Source organism: Mastigoproctus giganteus, chromosome 8, assembly GCF_048544385.1.
Source record: "Mastigoproctus giganteus isolate SK-2022 chromosome 8, ASM4854438v1, whole genome shotgun sequence".
Taxonomy (NCBI): Eukaryota; Metazoa; Arthropoda; class Arachnida; order Uropygi; family Thelyphonidae; genus Mastigoproctus; species Mastigoproctus giganteus.
Window position 1 is genome coordinate 197,183,423 of NC_143582.1, and position 19,340 is coordinate 197,202,762.

At 38.5% G+C, this 19,340-nt stretch overlaps 1 protein-coding gene across 1 annotated transcript in view; it reads left to right on the forward strand.

Moving 5' to 3' along the window:
- Nucleotides 1–2,895: 2,895 nt before the first annotated feature.
- The window catches only part of LOC150082150 (ras-related and estrogen-regulated growth inhibitor-like protein), a 48,358-nt gene continuing 31,913 nt past the window's right edge, over nt 2,896–19,340 (forward strand). The window contains exons 1-2 of the mRNA XM_090380012.1: nt 2,896–2,954; nt 6,356–6,563. Coding sequence (XP_090236138.1) covers nt 6,437–6,563 — 127 coding nt within the window. The 5' untranslated portion in view covers nt 2,896–2,954; nt 6,356–6,436. The remainder of the gene's footprint in view (nt 2,955–6,355; nt 6,564–19,340) is intronic.

Here is a 19,340-nt window from a genome sequence, read left to right on the forward strand (position 1 = left end):
TTATGTCGACTGCCCAAGTTTACATTTAGATTAAAAGAACCGTAGAAAGGGGAGTGTCTGTCATCACGTGAGAGCGTATTTGTAAGCAATAGGAGCCAGATGTTGAATAACAGAACGGTCATGTGATTACCATATGTCCGTGGTGTTCACTTTCATAGCTGTTTCCCATGCGATATGCACCGCTTTTAATACGTCGCTTCAAGGACTTGGCGATCATCTGTCCACACTCCGATAATGTCATATTGTTTGACTCTTTTCAAACGAGTGAATGATACCTAAGTATTACTCAGAGTAGAAGTCGATAGAGTTTTAATTTTTGTTTAATTCCAAACAGTAAAGGAAATGAGATGGAGGAAAAAATCTGTTTTATTTTTCACTGTAATTCCCCTGAACTTCAATTAACTTGTTCCATTTTGAAAATTCTTCGTCCTGTCCATCAAAGAACGCAGAAACAGCAGACTTTGGTTCATTATCATCAGCAAAGCGACGTCCATGTACGATTTTCTTGAGGTGTCGAAGCAGGAAATAGTTAATGGGGCCAGATCTGAACTGTAAGGTGCATGGGTAAGTTCTGTAAAGTCACAGTCTCTCAGAGCAGCAGCAACAGCATGTGACCTGTGCACTGGTGCGTTGTCGCGTTTTTCCTTTATAATATCCCTTAGGTTGTACCGTATGGATGCATATGACTCCCCGGTGACTGTCTGCTTGTGTTCCAAATAGTGAATGTACGAAATTCCCTCAGCATCCCAAAAAATGGTGTCCATAATCTTGCCAGCTGAAGGTTGTGTCCGAAATATTTTAGGTTTTGGAGAACACTTGTGTTTCCATTGCATTGATCCTTGCTTGGTCTCAGTATCCCAGTGATGAACCCATGTTTCATCACCGGTAACAATTCTAGGGATGAAAGTTTCAGGATCCCTTCCATAAAGCTCTAAATTATCCTCACAACACCGTACTCTGAATTGCTTCTGCACTGGGGTCGGAAATCTGGGGACCCACTTACACTGACCTTAGTTAACCCGCAAGTCTTCATGAAGGATGGTTATAACTGTTCCCTAGAGACTTTAGACACCTTTAAACGTCTGTCATTCATCACAAGGATTTCTAAAGCTTGGAACATTTCTGGAGTGGTCGCTGTCACAGACCTTCCTGGACGTGGATCATCTTCGATGGACTCTTCGAAGGTGCCCTGTTACCATACACAGCCTTTCATGAATAGTTTTTGGCCCATTTCCTTCTTTGGTGAGAAACTTGATGACTGAACGATTCTCCAATTTCAGCCATAATTTGATACAGATGTCTTCCTTCTTTCTGTTACAGCAGCACAACCTGAAGGCATAGTGGGACCAAAATTAGTACGATTCAAGTTGAGATATGTAGGAACACGATAAATCATGAATCATTGAAATATAACTACGGAAGTATCTTAGATAGATAATTTATTGAACGCTCCTCGTACTAATATTAGAATGTTTGTAGTTCGGGAAAGAAACGTTGCAATTAGATGCTTTAAAACAAAAAAATAATCACGAAAGGCCCTCCAAAAGACCTTTTGGGAGGGCCCACATTGGGCAGAAAAAGGCCGAGCATATTAGATTGAGAGGCCAGAATAAATTATTATATTTCAATTTTGAAGTTTAGATTTTTGATATATTTTTAATCGTCTTTTGATATTTTATTCAATCGATGTTTAGAATTTTTTGTTGTCCTGGAAAGGAAAAAACATGAAGTACGCAATGAAATTTTACATAAGTAAAATTTCACGGGATGAGGTTGGATTTGTGCAGCAAACCCGTCGGTTCGAAACCCATCAGTGACGAGAAAAACTTTTACTAGCTTTTTAAAACTGTGGCCCAGTTAATGGGTTTAGGGCATAGTTTCCCCTTCCCAGAAACTCGAAGTTTTTTTTGCCCAGACACACTGACCTATGAGTAATGCACACCGAGTAATGCTTCATATCCAAAACTAATATATATTGCTCCAGATGCGAGGAATTGGGGAGAAATCGAAGTGGAATGGATCCTGAAACATGGACCATGTCGGACCTACAGATTGAACAGCGAAAAGACTTAAATGCATTGGAAACAGTTAAAGATAGAACACACCCTGTCAGCAGCACAATAGTATCAAGTATTCGGATTAAAATGGAAACAGTAGTAGCGTGTCGAACTCCCTCCAACACCCTATATAAAGAGAGCAACCCACCACTTGCAAGTTTCGATTTTGTATCGCTCAAATCTTCAAGTATTTTTGCTTTAAAAAATACTTAGCCGCTCCTCCTCCCTCTTGTATAGTATAAATAGCGTCCAGAACCTCTCATAGATCCTCACTGTTTAAACAGAACAAGTAGATCATAATTTGTGTAGAGTATTCGCGTGGTTCTAAATATATATTTTTGGATGGCAGCAACTATTTTCAGGTTCTGCAATAGTTTGCGGAAAGAGCAGTTTTGGTGGCTAATATTATACTTTCGTGTTTATCTCTTTCTAGCTCCTCCTCACAGAGAGTTTTACTTTAAGGAGAGCTCGTGGACTTTTTCTGCTCTTTTCAAAATTTCATTATAACGTTCCCCGAATCTTAGCCACAAATAATTTAGTCATCGCATTATTCTGATGGTGTTCTTAATGCGTTCACAATCTTGGACACCAGAAAAAGTTCTTAGAAAAGAGTCCAAATGAAAAGCGCTGAAAGTTAAACATCTTGTGGAGGAAACAATAGACTTAACTCATTGCTCCAAGGTATCATTGCCGAAGGCTTCAGTCTCCCTCGGCTCATCGCGCGACTGTTCTAAGTTAAAAGCAAGCGTCCTCCCCTCTTTTTTTTTTTTTTCTTTTCCAGGCGGACGAGCGTCACGTGCTTTGAAGTGTTGCGTGCAAAGAGATGCTTCACTCATTCTGAGGATATTTTGCTAAGTTGCTTGTAAGAAACCAGCTCTGGGTAACGCAACGTAACAGGTATGATGGAACTGTTTAACTTTTATTTAAAGTGTTTTTTGTGTCTTTCCCGTTGTTTTTCAATTATTGTTTAAAGAAACTGTAAACAGCGTGCAATATTTGCTTATTTAACCATCCTGGTTATAGTTTAAAATAGTATTTTGAAAAGAAAATGTACGTTATCCATTGAATACGAAAAATAACTTACATTTTTATCTCTCCATATCTAAGATTAATATACAAAAGGATGCGCTGGATGTTTCTTAGAAATACATTAGCAAGAACATCCGTGCAGATCTTTCTTTGGACGTTCAGTTATTATACATTATTAGTGTGCATATTTACAATTTAGTGTTTCTTACCGCATAAAAATCCACTTTCTGGATTTCTATCTCCCTCTCCCCCCTCGAAAATAGTATTTTTATAAAGTGGTAGGTGTTATATCTTTCCCCGACTGTTTGACTTCTCAAATATCTTCTAATGTGCAAGCTGCTGTTCGCTGTCCTACAACATCCATATAAAGATAAATGCATAAATCTGGAACCTTGTCCAACAGTGGGTCGAGACCTATATTTTGTAAACATTAAAACTCTGGTTAACTACTGTACATTTAACTACTTTAGCAAGTTTTGTGCCCTCCCTGGCAAACCCAGGCACAGTCCAGGGACGCCCCGCAGAGTGTTTCTTCTACTGTACTCAGCTGCCTCTACAAGGTGGTGGACAGAAACGCCAGGGCTCACTAGGCGGCTAAATTCCAGAGGAACAACAGACCAACAACCCTCACATTACACTGTCTCTGACATTTACAGAGTTTGTACTGAGTCACAAAACATACTTCGTGGTTTGTAGGGAAAATCCCCGGTGCCGCTAGACAACAGACTATATATGTACTAATGAACCCTCCTTTCCAGACTGATTGAGATCCAATCGTTGGATCTCAATCATCCACTCTTTGGCTTGAAGTCTTCCTCACATAATTGGCCTTGTGGAATGTCGCACTCCTTTTGAAGCTGACAGCCAATGTCCTTTGGAAGTCCTTGAGACCTTGTACATTCTCCAATGCCTATAAACTGATTTTGGCGTTAGTTGGATCTACCTGTACCCGGCTGCATGTAGCTGAAACTTGCATTGTCCTAAAAAGGTGGCCAGGAAGTGTAGTACCAGGTAGAGTGAACAAGATTCGTTCTCCTCATCTCCTATGTCCGATTAAATAAGAATATATACACTAAGAGAGCCCTCCTAGTAGGGTGGTTTCCTACCTAAAACCCTCAGTTCGAATTCTGTCGATGGCGTGAGTAATTTTTATGGACTTTTTTTCACAACGTGACTGAGATAGTTGGTCACAAGCAAGGGTCTAAGTCGCCGATGTCCCCAGAACACTACATCAATCAATCTACACAACCCAACCCAATTAAAGAAATAAATACTTCGAACGAATATTTTTGAAATATTAACAAACACTAGAGAATAAATCGCTTCTTTTTATTACATAATGAAATAAAACAGATCACACATATTTCAGAAACTGCATTTAACTTACTCAAGTGTAAGTAAAAGTTCAAGAGGATGCTACGGTATTTTTAATTAATCCCGCAGGCAACCACTGTTGGTCAGCTGTACTTTGAACTGCACGGTTCTGTGATTAGGTTTCCGGTAGCAACCATGTGTGAAGCACTAAAGAGATAGAATAAAGACTTCGGGGATGCTTATCTCTTTTTTTCAAAGATTCTACGCTTCAGAAATTATTAAATATTTTTAAATGTATATTGACATCGCAGCCAATGAAAATATCGGTAGCTCACACTGAATTTAAGATTATTTTGTCCGATTGTAGTCACTAGGGTTCACCTGATGAGGGACCAGGTAGTCCAAATAAAAGCTGTCATGATGGTGTCTCGTCTTTTAAATAAATGGCCAATTTTAGCGAGGCCATCTGTTTCAAAGTAGTGCACCACTAGGGAAACTCGTTGCAGAGCCATGCTTGTTCTGTTGTAAGAATTAAAAAGGCTGCTTTTTAAATCCTGTGGGCTGCAAAAAACGGATTAAAAGACAAAATATTCCTGCAAATATCTTTTTAATGATAAATTATAAATTTATCAGAACGATTACATGCTATATCAGAGTAAACTCGTTAAAAGTCCATACAATTTTCGGGACTGTAAGCAAAGTCCACGTACAGAACGTGAAGTCTCACCTAATAAAGGACAGAATTTCTGGAGGGGTAGGGGAGTTCAGAGAAGGGAGGCAAATTAGTGAGCGTACAAATTTATGAGCATGTGAAGAACGGCTTAGAAGGTGTGGACCACAAAGTTTGATAAACCAAACATCCAAGGAAAGATCTGATCGAGTTTGAGAGACCAGGGTTCAAGTCTGTGACTGCTAAATACGGTGCTGTTTCTCTTTCAGAAGAGGTGAGGCCTTCCAAATTTTTGCGATAAACCTTACTCGCAGAGAATTAATTGTCGCACTGTATATACAGTGCGACAATTAATAAAATTAATAATATTTTTGACAATTGACAATTAATAATAAAACACTGAGTTGGCTTTGCATTACCAACATCTACTTAATACCTCTTGGGGCTATCTTTTGCCCTAATACACTACTTGGCATGAACTCCACAAGGCGTTGGTAGAGTATCTGTGTCCAATAATGCCCGAACATTGTCAGGTGGATGGTCGTAACATCGAATGTCCTTTTAAAGTTACAAGCATACTCAACTGGGTTGAGATCGGCTAACTTGGAGGATCATGAGAGGCTGGATACACTATCATCATGAAGGGATTTACTTGATCGTCGTCGATAGAAAGGTAGGCGTTCCCATTGTGCAGTTTATTAATGGTGATCATAGGCCCCAGACCATAAAACACCACCGCCTTCAGTCTCCTGAATAGCAACAGTGCATCCAAGTGCCATGGCCTCCTGTTGCTTTCTCCAAATGCGAATACACCCATCAGCACGATACAGTTGGAAACGGATTCATCAGACCAGGCAACAGATTTCCACATGTTGGCTCATCTGAAAAAAAAACGACCAGGCTCAAAACGTTTTCATTGTGTAAGTGACAGAGAGAAAAAACTCTTGGTGAATATCCAGCATTGGCTACAAATCTGGATTTTTTAGAGTCAGAGAGGAATTAGAGGTGTTATTCTCAAGAACACAGGATGACAGCTGTTATCCTATATTCTCGAGGATAACAGCTGTTTCATCGATAGGATCACTTAAGGCAAATTTTACAATCAAAAAGGACTACGTTACTCTCTTTGAGGATCAGCCTACACTTCATAGGATGCAGCATTCATTTTCTGATGTCAGGGTTAATAATAATAATTATTATTATTACTAATTATTCAAATGCAAAAAGATAAGTAAGAAATACAATGGAAGAGGTGTTAATAAGTTCAAACTTTCTAATTTTTCAGCTTCCTGTTTCCGGTAGCGTCTGCCAAGATATTCACACCTGGAGAAAGCCCGGAAACGATAATTAATAAATCTAATAATAAATGGAAACGAAGAAATCTGGAAGAGGAAAACTAGAGTTCTTAAAATTAGGTGTTTCCAGCGCCCGTGCGCCCAGGACAGATACGTATAGCATAGTTGTAATGGGAGCTGAAGAAGTAGGCAAAACAGGTAGGAAATTCTCTTTGTTTGAAGTGTCGATTACGATATTAATAATTTTAATACCTTAAAAGTATTCTGTAAGTTTGTAAGCGAATTATTGTTTTTTTTAAATAATAAAAAGGTATGCCAAATACAAAGGGAACTTATTATTACACGTTATTATATCCAAACTGTTATATTATTGTTCCATAAGCGTATGTAATTGAATAATATATTTTATATATTATATAAACATAAAAATTAAACCATTATATACTTTTATAATCCATTTTACACATTAAAATAAATTAAAAAAAAAATTAAAATATACTGTAAGGTTATTTTGATTTCTTGCCGGTAGATGGCAGTACGATAATTTCATGATTGGTGTTGTATTTATTTTGTCACTTGTTTTTATGAGCAGTTATATATCTTTTAACTAATAAATATGTGTAAATATAACTATTTAAATTAAATTTGATAAATATATATTTTATAACTTTAAGAGTCAGTGCTGAAACGACAGTGTGACATATTTTAATATTTATTTAACTGAACGTATGGAAAGTTTTCTTTAATTATGAAAAGAACGAATGTTTAAGAGCTACAAAACATAAAAATTAAATAAAATACATAAATCAGTTTTCTCGAGGTGCGAAGATATATAGAATTTAGTCGGTTAGATAGAGAGCAAAAATAATTGCTCTGCATGTTTGAAGGCAACTAATAAAAGAAGCATTCTTGCTCTGAAGATAAAACTAACAACTCCTTTCAGTTGGCCTCCAGAGATTTAATACGTACTTCATAGGCTTGGGTGTGCATCATCACATTTATATGTATGTGCACGTGCGCGCATGGAAGCGTAAAACAGCCTTTGTTAGCTTACTTTTATGCGACTTCGTTCGTCACTGTCTGAAGTTCTCTTCTTCTAAATCTCCAGTGATATTTTTCTTCTAAAAATCGATAGGAAAATTTATTTACGCAATTTTATGCATCTTCAGGTAAGAGAATTCAAGAAAAAAATCTCAAGAAGTCATAATATTACTTTTACACTGATGTACGTAAACAGATAAAGTGTCATTTCTAAATCAGTGCACACCCACCCATCCCCAAAGAATCTTAGACGTTATGTCTGAAAGTACACTTATAGTAATGAAAATATTCAATTAATATTGGAGGGACAGAAAACCTAATTAAATCTGGAGATGTGATTGGAGAACTTAATTAAATAATTTCATAAAATCAGCCAGAAATTATGCATGAAAACTACCGAAGTCCATCTTGAGATTCTGGTTCTATTTTTGTTTGTCTTTTCCAAAGGGAGAAAAAATAAATAAAATAAAAAAAGTCTAGTTTCATATTTACATTACAAAACAGTCTCACATCAGTGCCAACTGTGTCAAACGACATTAGAGGTTCACTCCATTTTCGCCACCAGTTCGATGTCTAAATGGTACTTAACATTTTCCGCTACCAACGACTTTTCAAAGCGCTTTCAACATGTTTTTCCTGTATGATCTTTAAAGATGACAACATTCTCTCATCCGTGTGTCTTTTCCTGCCCTCGAACTTTCTAAAATTAAGCCACTGTGAGTTGGATATCTGGTGACGTGTTCTTGACGCGTGTCTCAATACCACAATTTGTGTGAAATAGCTAAACCATCTTGTCAACGCTAGACCAAAATAGTTTCTCTGTGTGTGCACAAAGCTAGTTCGCAGAAAACAAACTAAAATTTGTTGTTTCGAAATCGATGAAATCGCGAATTTTCTCATTATGTTGTTGGTGGGGACTGATCTTAATGCCATACTCGGAAAACTCCTAAATTAGGGCATTTCTCAGAAGAAGTTAATAATTTTAATAATTTAATACACTATTGGTAACTTAGAGAAGAAAGAATTCTCCAAGAACCATATACGAGATCTCTTCAAAAAAGTATCTGGACAACTGTGTCAAAATCCCCGGGACTTAATCTCCCCCTAGTGCTTTTCTGAGATGATTTTTCCACTATTTTTTGTAAGTCTTTCAATCGACATCCACTGAGGGTTTTTTTCTTTTGGACTAGGAAACAAAAGAAGCCTCATGGAGCTACATCTGACGAATATGAAGATTGTAACAAGATATGGAAACATCTGACAATGAGTGAAGAGAGTTTGGACAGTTTCAATTCATATACAGATGAGCGTTAAAGTAACTCTTTCCATGAAGAGTAAGATCTCGTGTATATAATCTGATTGTGTTCTACGGCTAGATTGAACTTTTCATTGAAAATATTCCGCTAAATATTTTCATTGGATTATTTTCGACATTTATTTCTCTATTTGCACAGGTCTCTACAACTTTTTTGGGGCCCGTATAGACTTCTGCAAGGCCTTAGGCTCAGTCTTACATTAATTGTCTAAAACACTGAAGACTGGAGATGTTTGTGACTCTTTTGCAGCCGCTCAGAAGCAGTCTTATCCAAGGTGAATTCCTTTGGGGTTTATTAGGGATTGATCTATGAATCCTTATTACTTCTCACCTTCATGTATAAATATCACAGATTTTTCTATGGGTTGATTCAAGTGTAAGGTGCTTACCATTCTAAATTATACAACAGCGATTATTACCTGACTGCTAGTCCTTAGAGGGGTGAGGGCATAGTGAACCTTCAAGAATTGGTCAAAACACGGGAATTTTCATTAACCCAAACAAATGTTTTGTTTTCTTTGTCTCACTCAAACTCAAGAAGAAATTCTTCATTATGAATGACCAAATAAAGGATCTCGAAATCACTTTCCACATCCAACGCAACCTTCACAAACACGTTACCTCCCCTGGTTATAGGATGCTATACTTCGTGCAGCCATTGAACTTTAAATGCAAGCAGGCTTTCACTGCAGTGTACACTCCCTCGTTAAAGTAAATGGAATATTCTTCCCAGTTTGGAACTTTCATCTCATTACCCTACCCAACGATTTAGAGGGGTCTCTAGTGAAATTTGCTAAGTACTTGTATTACGCCAATAGAGAGGACACCAGCGCATCATCACATTTTTGGCTTGACACCTGCAAAGATAGAAGATGGACTTTGATTTATTCTTCCTATTTAACCTTTTAAATTTAAGAATTTATGCTTCTACACTTCTACAAACAATTCATCTTGATGCACGGACGTATCAGCTAAGAACTACGCACCATTTACTCTCTGCTAATAAATTTACGTTGTATTGTGAATATAATGTAAGCCAACTCCACACAGCTGCCCTTGTTTTTTTTTTTTCGGTGTAACTTCATTTAGATTTTCATGCAAAGAGAATATGCATCGAATGAACAATCGTATCAGCGTTTGTGCAAGGTCTATTAATACAAAAGAATACCTCTGAAAATATGCAACTTCCTAAATTCTATCAGAAACATAGATTTAAATGTTTGTGTTAGAAAGAGCAAAACGTGGAATTTAAAGGCTAAGTACCTCTACTAGGTAGGGGAATTATGAAATCGTTAATACTTACACAATAAATGCCACGAAATACACTACCCTACCATAAATAATCGGACACCTGCATATCTGCAAATATTCTTTATTTACAAGAAAACGAATAGCCATTCGGCTTTCAAAATGGTGACCAGTTCAGCTCTGTTTTTTGGACAGTCTCTTCTCGCTTGCATCGGGCGATCCAATTCATCCTAGAGATTCTCTGTAGGCAGTGAGATCAAGGGTCTGGGCTTCCTAGTCTATTTTTTCAACCCCCCATGTTCTCAAACCAGTCTGTCACAACGCGACAATTTTGACACGAAGACAAAGAGCCCACACCATTATCACCATTTTGCTGATAATGGTGTGGACCTACCCCAACCTGCTGCCACAACGTAGGTAACAAATTATTGTCCAGACTGTCTTGAAAAATCCAAACGTTCATGGTTTGAACCAAAACCACCAATGGTCCCAGGCCAAACCATGAAAAACAATCGTATTATTGCTTGCTCGAAGCCCTACGAGAATAATTTGAGAAAAAGTCAAGTAGTTCTGGCACAAGCAGCGGATCTGCTTGTTGCACTAATTTGACTGTTAGTAACACTGCGTGAATTCGCCACTCCCATTTCAAAAATACTTCCCCTAGTATGATGGAGTGGACCATCCTGGCATTAACCAACGTAAGCGTTCACCGCCATTATTCAAATTGATCTGGATAAGGCTTCATATTCTGGATGGTCCACTTGCGGTGACCTGTTAGCCAGAGCTGCTTCTGGTGTTTTCTTCCGGGGATTACTGAAAGGGGAAGTACTTAAAAGTATTCAGCAGTAAGCAAGCGAGGACATTTCTCTATACATCACATGGTTACGCTACAGCTTTTCAAGAATTTGGATATTTATGTTGAAGTCTAGAGGACTCGCATCTATATTTTTAAGCATTGAAACACTGATTAGGCCAATCATTTAATAGTATGCGAGTACATTGAGACTTTTGCAATCTTTCTTTCATCTATGGATATTTTCCACATTGGCATGTACAAGATGATGGTAGAAAGGTTTTAGGGGAATCAGCGACTAAGGACATATTGCTCCAAATATACTGTCTATTAATTGCGTGTGTTCTGAGGTTGATTTTCTGTTTTCTGGATGAAAAAACTGACTTTCCAGGAGGGAAAAAACAGGCTACCCTCGCCTGAGACTGACTAACCCAGCTACGTTGTGAGAAAGGCCCATAAAAAATTCCTCAATTAGTCTTTTGAGGTTTCTGAGATAATCTTGCGCCATGATCCTATGATTGAGTTGAACTTACAGCTAGGGTCACCGCTTAGCGGTTAAGTGTTCCGTAGTAAAATTTCATGCTTTTTACTCTTAACTTTCAATACTTTAATATAGTCCAACGCTACAGTTCACCTTTTTATGGGTTAAAAACAAAATCGAAATGGTCTATCACACATTTGTGTCCTGGTAATAATACGTTTCATCAACATCTCTTGTTGTTTTTATCTTTTTTTTTAATATAAACCAATATTTATTGTTGTTTTTTTTATGTCAGCCATGAAAATCCTTGACCTAAATCCACACATCGAACGAAAGCACTTGTGACTGGCAACTTCTGCTTTATGCTGCGAAAGAAGATGAAACAAATATTGCGGTGGTCTCTCCAGAACCTCCCATTCACCCTCTTGGTCACAAAGAGTATCACAATAACATCGTGGTTAAGATAAATACAATGTCAGGCTTCATATCATCGTGTGCAGTGATTACAAGGCGATTCCAATTTATGAAACCATCCCCTGTTCTAAAGACCCATCTGAATGTATACGCGAAACATAAAAAGTTAGTTTAATTAAAAGTAACAAAATCTTAAACGTATTTTTGTTTATTAAACTAATCCGGTTTATTTATTATATAAGAAAGCGGACTTCCATGTTTTTTTGGGCAAATAAAACGCCACTTACCCTACATTAAACAGCTTATTTAGCACCAGATGGCGCTAAGTTTGCCAGGATTAAAAAAATGTACTAAGCTACCTCAAGTAACGGATGCAGGTGTCAATGAGTCATCTACATGTGCGGTGACTTGTCTAAAACATTACCTTTTCAACTGTGACCACCGTAACTTCTACTATTACACCACTTCCGGTGTTATGCAGTTAGAGAGGACAATTTCCGGTTTAAAATATACATCTAGAAACCGTCTCGCATTGGAACCTCCGCACCACTGAAATTAATGACAATTTTTAGCAGTTTTAGTGTAATTGTAATAATTTAGACGCCTCACCTTGGTGAGGCGTCTAAATTATTTCCACTCCACAGTTTATTTCCACTTCTCTAGAGAAAAATTATGGCATTCGTCATACCAAGGCGAGATTGCTGATTGCAGTTGGTAATATTTGGCTTATGTGCCGCCGCTCTCCATTGAAAATCGATGCTGTGGAGCTCCGTACGTACTATGTTCTTACAGAATTAATCCCTGTTGATGATTTTAAACTCCTGGTTGATGTTTTACAGGGATGTGTGACAAGGTGTTGTCACACATCCCTTCCAAGTACCCTCTGGTCAAGAGGAGTGAACTTCTGTGGCCTTCTTAAGCGTTGCCGGATGGCGGCGGTACCAATGCGCTTTCATTTTATGGTAACATCCCTGACAGTTGACTTTGGATGGCGTAGGCTGTCAACGTTTGCACAAATCGACAAGCTAATAATATGACATCTCATAATAATACCCCTCGCGAAATCATTCAGCTTGGCTCTATATGCTATGACTAAAAGAACTATCTTGTATTGCTCATATTCAATTCCTTATATAGTAGTCCGAGTCATTTTTGATGTGAAAACATCTTTGGCAGCAGCGACTACATTTTCGGACTGAAGCAAACCAATTGGTAACGAAAATGAAAAATACGCAAATGACGTCACTTCCTACTTACTCCACGAATTTGTCACGAAAACGTGAAACGGAAATCACTCAAATTACGTCACTTATGATGTAATTTGCGTCATTTCCGTGACAAATTCGATAGAGTAAGTACTTTTTTTTTTAATCTGGGAAGATCCAATGGACAATACAAACAGTGGTGTCCAGTTACGTTTTTGTAGGTAGTGTATATATAGGATAGTTGGAAGTCAAAGCGCACTTGAAACGTTTAAGATATTTCCAGTGTGTCACGACTTTTAAAGAAGATTTGTATGTCTGAAGTAGGCGGCCACGTGCGAGAGAGTGCAGTAGCACACGCATAAAAAGTCACAATGAAGTTTAGTCCACTTTCCACCAGGTGGAAGTACCGGAGTTTAAAACACATTTTGATATGGTTTAAAAGCACTCGTGAGGGGAAGAAAAATTTGAATGTTCTTAAGGAAGATTTACTTTTCCTGACGCTTTCAATTTATTCGTGGAAGGGAAGTTTCCATTACTTAGAAGTTGAGAAGTGTACCTTAGAAACAAAAGAACACTAGACCACGCACACACGCCCTGCACGTAATTCTCGGAACTTCACTGTGACAATGCTAGACGAAAGAGGGTTGCCATGGCAGCAGTCGGTTCTGGGATCACAATGCATTGTACCAGTGGCCTCTTTGAGTGCAGCAACGTCGCACGCATATTCACGTGGGAGTGAGTTCCCCAAGGTGAGGGTATTTCTGGACGCTAATTTATTTTGCCGCGCTTCGTCGTCTTGTCTCAAAGGAACTTATGTCGTCATCAGCCATCGCTTAGTTACCTCATCTGTTTACGTTAGTGACGTTCTTCGAATACGGAAGTGAAGGGTTAAATTTTGTTCGAGACCTTTGGAAGTTAAGAAAGTGGTCTTAGGTTTTCTCTTAATTACAGCGCATCGCTCGGTAGCAAATGAGAAAACACGTTTACTGTAACGAGACGACGAATTCGACTTTGTATTGGTCATCATTCATCCTCAATGTGACGTCTAGTGGTCTCAACCATTTTGATGGGATGGGCGTCATAAAACGTGACATAACAGTAGAGTTACACTTTATATTCCGGGCTTGGATAACGTAATTTATACACTGGTGCGCAAAACTTAAGGACAACACTATTTCTAAAGGTTACAATCACAAAATCTTTACTTAAGGTACTCCTTACTGATGAGAGTATATTCAGTCTCAGCAGCGATTCTGGACGTCAGCTAATCTGGCGAGAGGTTGGCACAAGGTATCACCCCGCAAACATCAGTGAAAGGGATCGATATGGCGGTCGAGGTGTTCTCGTCTGGGGAGGCGTTATCTTGGATGGACGTACACAACTCCAGATACTGTAACCGGTGCACGCTACTGTACTGAGGTAATCCTTCCCCATGTGCGTCTGTTACGATGTGCTATTGGCCTCGAGTTCGTGTTTATGGATGATAACGACACACCCTATAGCACTGCAGCTGTTGATATGCTTTTGGAAAGTGAGGACATTGTTCCTATGGATTGGCCTGCCCGTTCCACCGATCTAAATCCCATCGAACAGATATGGACCTAGCGCACGTCCACACCCACCAGAAAATGTTCACCAGCTGAAGTTGGCGCTGATACAGGAATGGACGATGTTACCGAAGAACATATCAATAACATTGTTCTAACTATGGACAGGCGGTGCAAAGCCTACATCGGCATATCTCCTGCTGAGGACCACCTCTTCCCTTTGTTCCATCTTTGGCAGTGATGCATCTGTATCGTGGCAGCCAGTGCTATGTTGCCATTTTTGAATAAAGTCCCTCTGTACCGTTTTGTTTCCGTTGTTGTTTCCTTCATCATTTCTGGACCTCACGAGGTTCCTTTGGTATGCTTTTCCCATATCCAGGCCACTCCTGTGAGAAGCTAAAGGTGAAAACCTGACTGGTCCTTAAATTTTGCACACCAGTGTATGATTGACAGTGGGAAAACGAGGAGAGGGAGGAGGGACGAATTCTTAACTGTCAAGATTCTCTGCAAATGAGCCATAAGGATAAGTTAAATATTGAAAAGTCTAGTCAGCGAGTCCAATCAGTCAGTCAATTTTTTTCTAGATCCCTCGCCATTCTGGGAAATGAAAGTGCTGACCTTGCCGTTAAACATCCTCAACCCGCTCCCTCAACCCCACGATTGACGTTGGCACATGTATGCACGTTGTGTGTACATATATGTGCTTGTATACATGCATATATGCATGCAATATAAATACATTCTTTTTTTTTTTCTTATTATCCTTTTATTTATTTATCCTTTTATTATTATTTTATTTCTTTATTTATTTTATTTTCTTTTATTTATTTATTTATTATTATTTTTTTTATTATTATTATTATTATTTATTTTTTTTTTATTTATTTATTTATTTTATTTATTTATTATTTTTTTTTTTATTTATTTATTTTTTTTTTTTTTTAGGTCCTAGCCACTGAAATCTCAGGAAATTAGGTGGCAGGACCTGCCAGAGTAACTTAAGTCTACTGGGTTCCTGGTCTGCCTCCACGGGGCTAAGGTGGGGCAACGTTGGGCCTCAGCAGGGGTCCAGCGGCTAAACGACCAGATGAACAACGGTACACGGCACTACACATATACAATATCCATACACTTTTAAATCTCTGGCATTCCCAGTGAACTGGTACACCCACAATGAAAACTACGCGGAGATGGGGGGAACCCCTGGTGCCGTCTGACACTAAATACACCTTACCCGCTCCCTCACGACATCCTCAGGTTCCTTACACTGCCTACCCAAAATATTTTACCAGATAAAACAAGATCCAAGGCCATGCTCTCTGGTTTCCGATGAAACAGAAGAGAGGAAGTGGTATTGGCAAGGCTGAGAACTGGACACACTGGTCGTACTCATCTCTTCCTATTATTGGGAGAAAACACATTTCAGTGCTCATCCTGTCTCAGACAATTTATGGTCCGTCATTTTCTGTCCCTTATTCAACCATCCGGTCGAACACTTTTCAGTCACTCTCCACGTTGAACATCCCACAGGATTTGTCTCACTTCTTAGGAAATGAAGCAATTATGGAAGAATGTACATATTTAAAACTGCTGCCCATGTATATAAACTATGAACACAATTTGGCCTCAGTAGTCATTGTGTCCTTAAACCCAATACCAACAGCAACAAAAGTCTAGAACTATTTGAATGTTACTCCAAAAATAATAATAGGAAACTTAATATTAATAATTACAACTTTTTTTATATATAATTATAATAATTAGGATCAAGTGACGTAGCCGAGAGGCCATCTTGGGCGTACAGTAGTACAAGCGTTTGAATTGATCGTGGTTCGAGCTCGTGTGACCGCTAAATACGCGAATGTTTTTGTATTCTCTGTCTTGTAAATTCCTCTGACCCTATGTGGCCCTTGGTTGCTTTCGCGTTTTACACACAAACATAAACAACCGTATATTATTATTTTGTTGTTTTTATCTCTGCGTGTATTTTAAGTGGCAATGCAACTAAGGCTATGAGGTGTCAGTTTTGTGGACGAAAAATCCAAGTTTTTGAGGAATATTACGTTACAAATAAGACTTTATTAAATAGCTTATAAAATCTGAACGCTAACTTTATTCTTAAGGATTTACAATACCGGAATGAACCAAAGCCATGACTCAATGTATTATTAATGTTCTTGCACGAATTCAGTTATTGTGTGGTGATTTAACGCCATAATTATAGTATTTTAACCAAATTATTTACATTATTTCACGATTGTGGTTGTGACGTATGAATCACACACCCAGTAAGTCACAACTCTCAAAAGGAAGTGAACTTAATTTTTCCTTTATATCTTTTAGAAGACTCCAGCCGCGTTACCAGATAATTTTGGTAATTTTCCTGTACACGCGCTTTTCTTTCATTCCATTTACTGATTGTGTGTAAAGTTACTTTACCGGTTTTGAAGGTTGCGCTTACGTCATATTCAAATAATTGAGATGAAAGTTTACTGGACATTGATGGCGTATACTTGGAAGCAACGGGAAATCTTGCTAAAGTATTTGTAGACAAGCTTATTAACTAGAGTTTTCCTTGTAAAAGCTGAAGATAAAACATTAATTAAAAGATTTATTGCGCATTATAAAGCAATCTTCAGTAATTACCAGGATGGCGATTTTCTGTGCTGGAAGTCATCCGTGTTAGCAGAGCGGTTTGGCCACTCGTTTCGAGAAATCTGGGCTGAAGGAATTTCTAAAGTTCTCTTCAATGTGTACTGTAGTTACCCCAACTTAGGCTGAGAGAGTATTGTTCCCCTGTGGGTTGTTCCGGGTTTTTCATCCTACTCAATATGCAAATCCACCATTGAACACACACATTTTAGGTGGGGAAAGGCATGGAAGACAACTCTTAATTATTTGATGTGGACAGAAAGTTCTAAGTAGAGTAAAGTTCTAACGAGAATGTTCCTCTCTGGAGTCTCTCCTGTCCTCCTGTGCGGATGATCATCGATTCTGACAACGCTTTTCTATTGGGTTCAATCACCCAAAACGTTTCTATTAACTAAAGTCTTGTTTCAAATATAGAGAAACATATTGTCTTTGACTTTTGTTTGGATCCTAACCTTACCTTTCAAAACTACCTCAGAAACATCAGGTAGAAATCTTTGCTGCTTTGTCCTTGTTCCATCCGAATAAGAGTTTACAGAAACAAACATTTCTTGGATTATACAATGTATTCAAAGATGTGTGTATTCCATTATGCTTTAGGGTTCAGTCATCTGGTCCTTCTCCCCGTATTCCACCTTGAGAAATTCTGGAGCTGGAATATTGGGTCCTGAGATGAATGAATAGACCGAGGTAAAGCCCTTCCATCAGCTCCAAAGCAGTACTGCTCTTCACTCTTGAAGCATTCCATGGAAACAGCTTGTTATCACATGCATCACTGTTTCTCCGGTTCACCCCACTTTCCACTGACCTCACCCCATTAAAAGAGTAATTCTAGATATCACAATAACCTAATGATCTTCAAATCTCAAAGTTTAAGAGCAATTTCTTAAACCTTGGCTGTCTCCAAAATGTGTTCTCACTCAATATCATTAATTTATACAACATTGACTTGGACAATTGAGCGTTGATAAAAGGTATAAATTGACTGTTCCTCTGAAAAAAAAAAATACTTGTCTTTGTACCGCATAATCATACAAATCCCATTTCTGTGTTCAGTTCGCATCCTTCTAGCACTCCTTGCCCTCTCAGTGTTTACGTTTACTGTTTAAGCTTTAACCGAAGAAATAATAATAACACCAGGAACTACAGGAAATACATCACTAAGGATCCCTGAGTAACAGATGACACATGTCGACGTTGACACATGGCTCCAGAAACAATCCAGCACATCACTGCGGGACGCAGGGTGATGTGCTGGATTGTTTCTGGGGCCATGAGGAGTACACTCGCAGATACGACCAGGTCGCTAGGATAATACATCAGAAGTTAGCACAGAAATACTAGTTGATCACAGAAAGTGTACCACATTACAAGTATGAACCCCCAGGTTGTACTAGAGACCCCCCCACCCACAAACTATATTGGCTCCATGCCATAATAACGGACAAGACGATCCCGCACAATAGACTGGACATAACCCTCATCGAAAAGAAGGAAACGGCTACCTACCTGATCGATATACCAGTTCCCAACACCAGCAACCTACAGAAAACATACGAGGAAAAGATCAAGTATTAATATTCAAGATATGCAGCGTATGGAACAAGTAATGACCATCTCGATCATCGTGTCAACTACAGGCATGGTGCCACAGAGCCTCCATAAGAACCTAGCAGCAATAGGCCTCCTAGAGAACACTTATATGGAACTCCAGAAAGCCGCGATCCTGAACACCTGTGGTATAGTAAGAGAGTTCCTCAACCAACAGTAATAACAATAATAATAGTAACCGGACACAACCAAACACCCCATGCACTTGGTACCAGTACCGGTCAAGGGGTGGAAAGAAATCCCATGAGGATTCTTTATAGTGTCATTTTATCGTGCACGTCAATAAGTGTGTGTTAAGTGCCAAAGCAACTAAGGCTATGTGGCGTCAGTATATTGCAGTAAGTATTGTCTTAGAGTTCGTGAGGGCGGTTTGTTAAATATAAACACAAAAATCATGCTGAACAAGTTTTTCCAAAATGCGTACAAAGCAGAATTCACAAAGATTGGTTTCATCAACTGCTTGATCACTAAATCACATTTGTAGAAAATAATAATTCCACCGACCTCTTACGTGATCTCAACTCAAAACACTTCTTAAACCTTACAAGAATGTAATTACAGACTTCATGATCCTTAATTGATCGTTGTTCCTTAACCTCCAATTTTCATTTCTACCTCTTGCGGTCTACACTCAAGCGTGTCAAGGGAAGATATCCGTTTGACAAGTAATT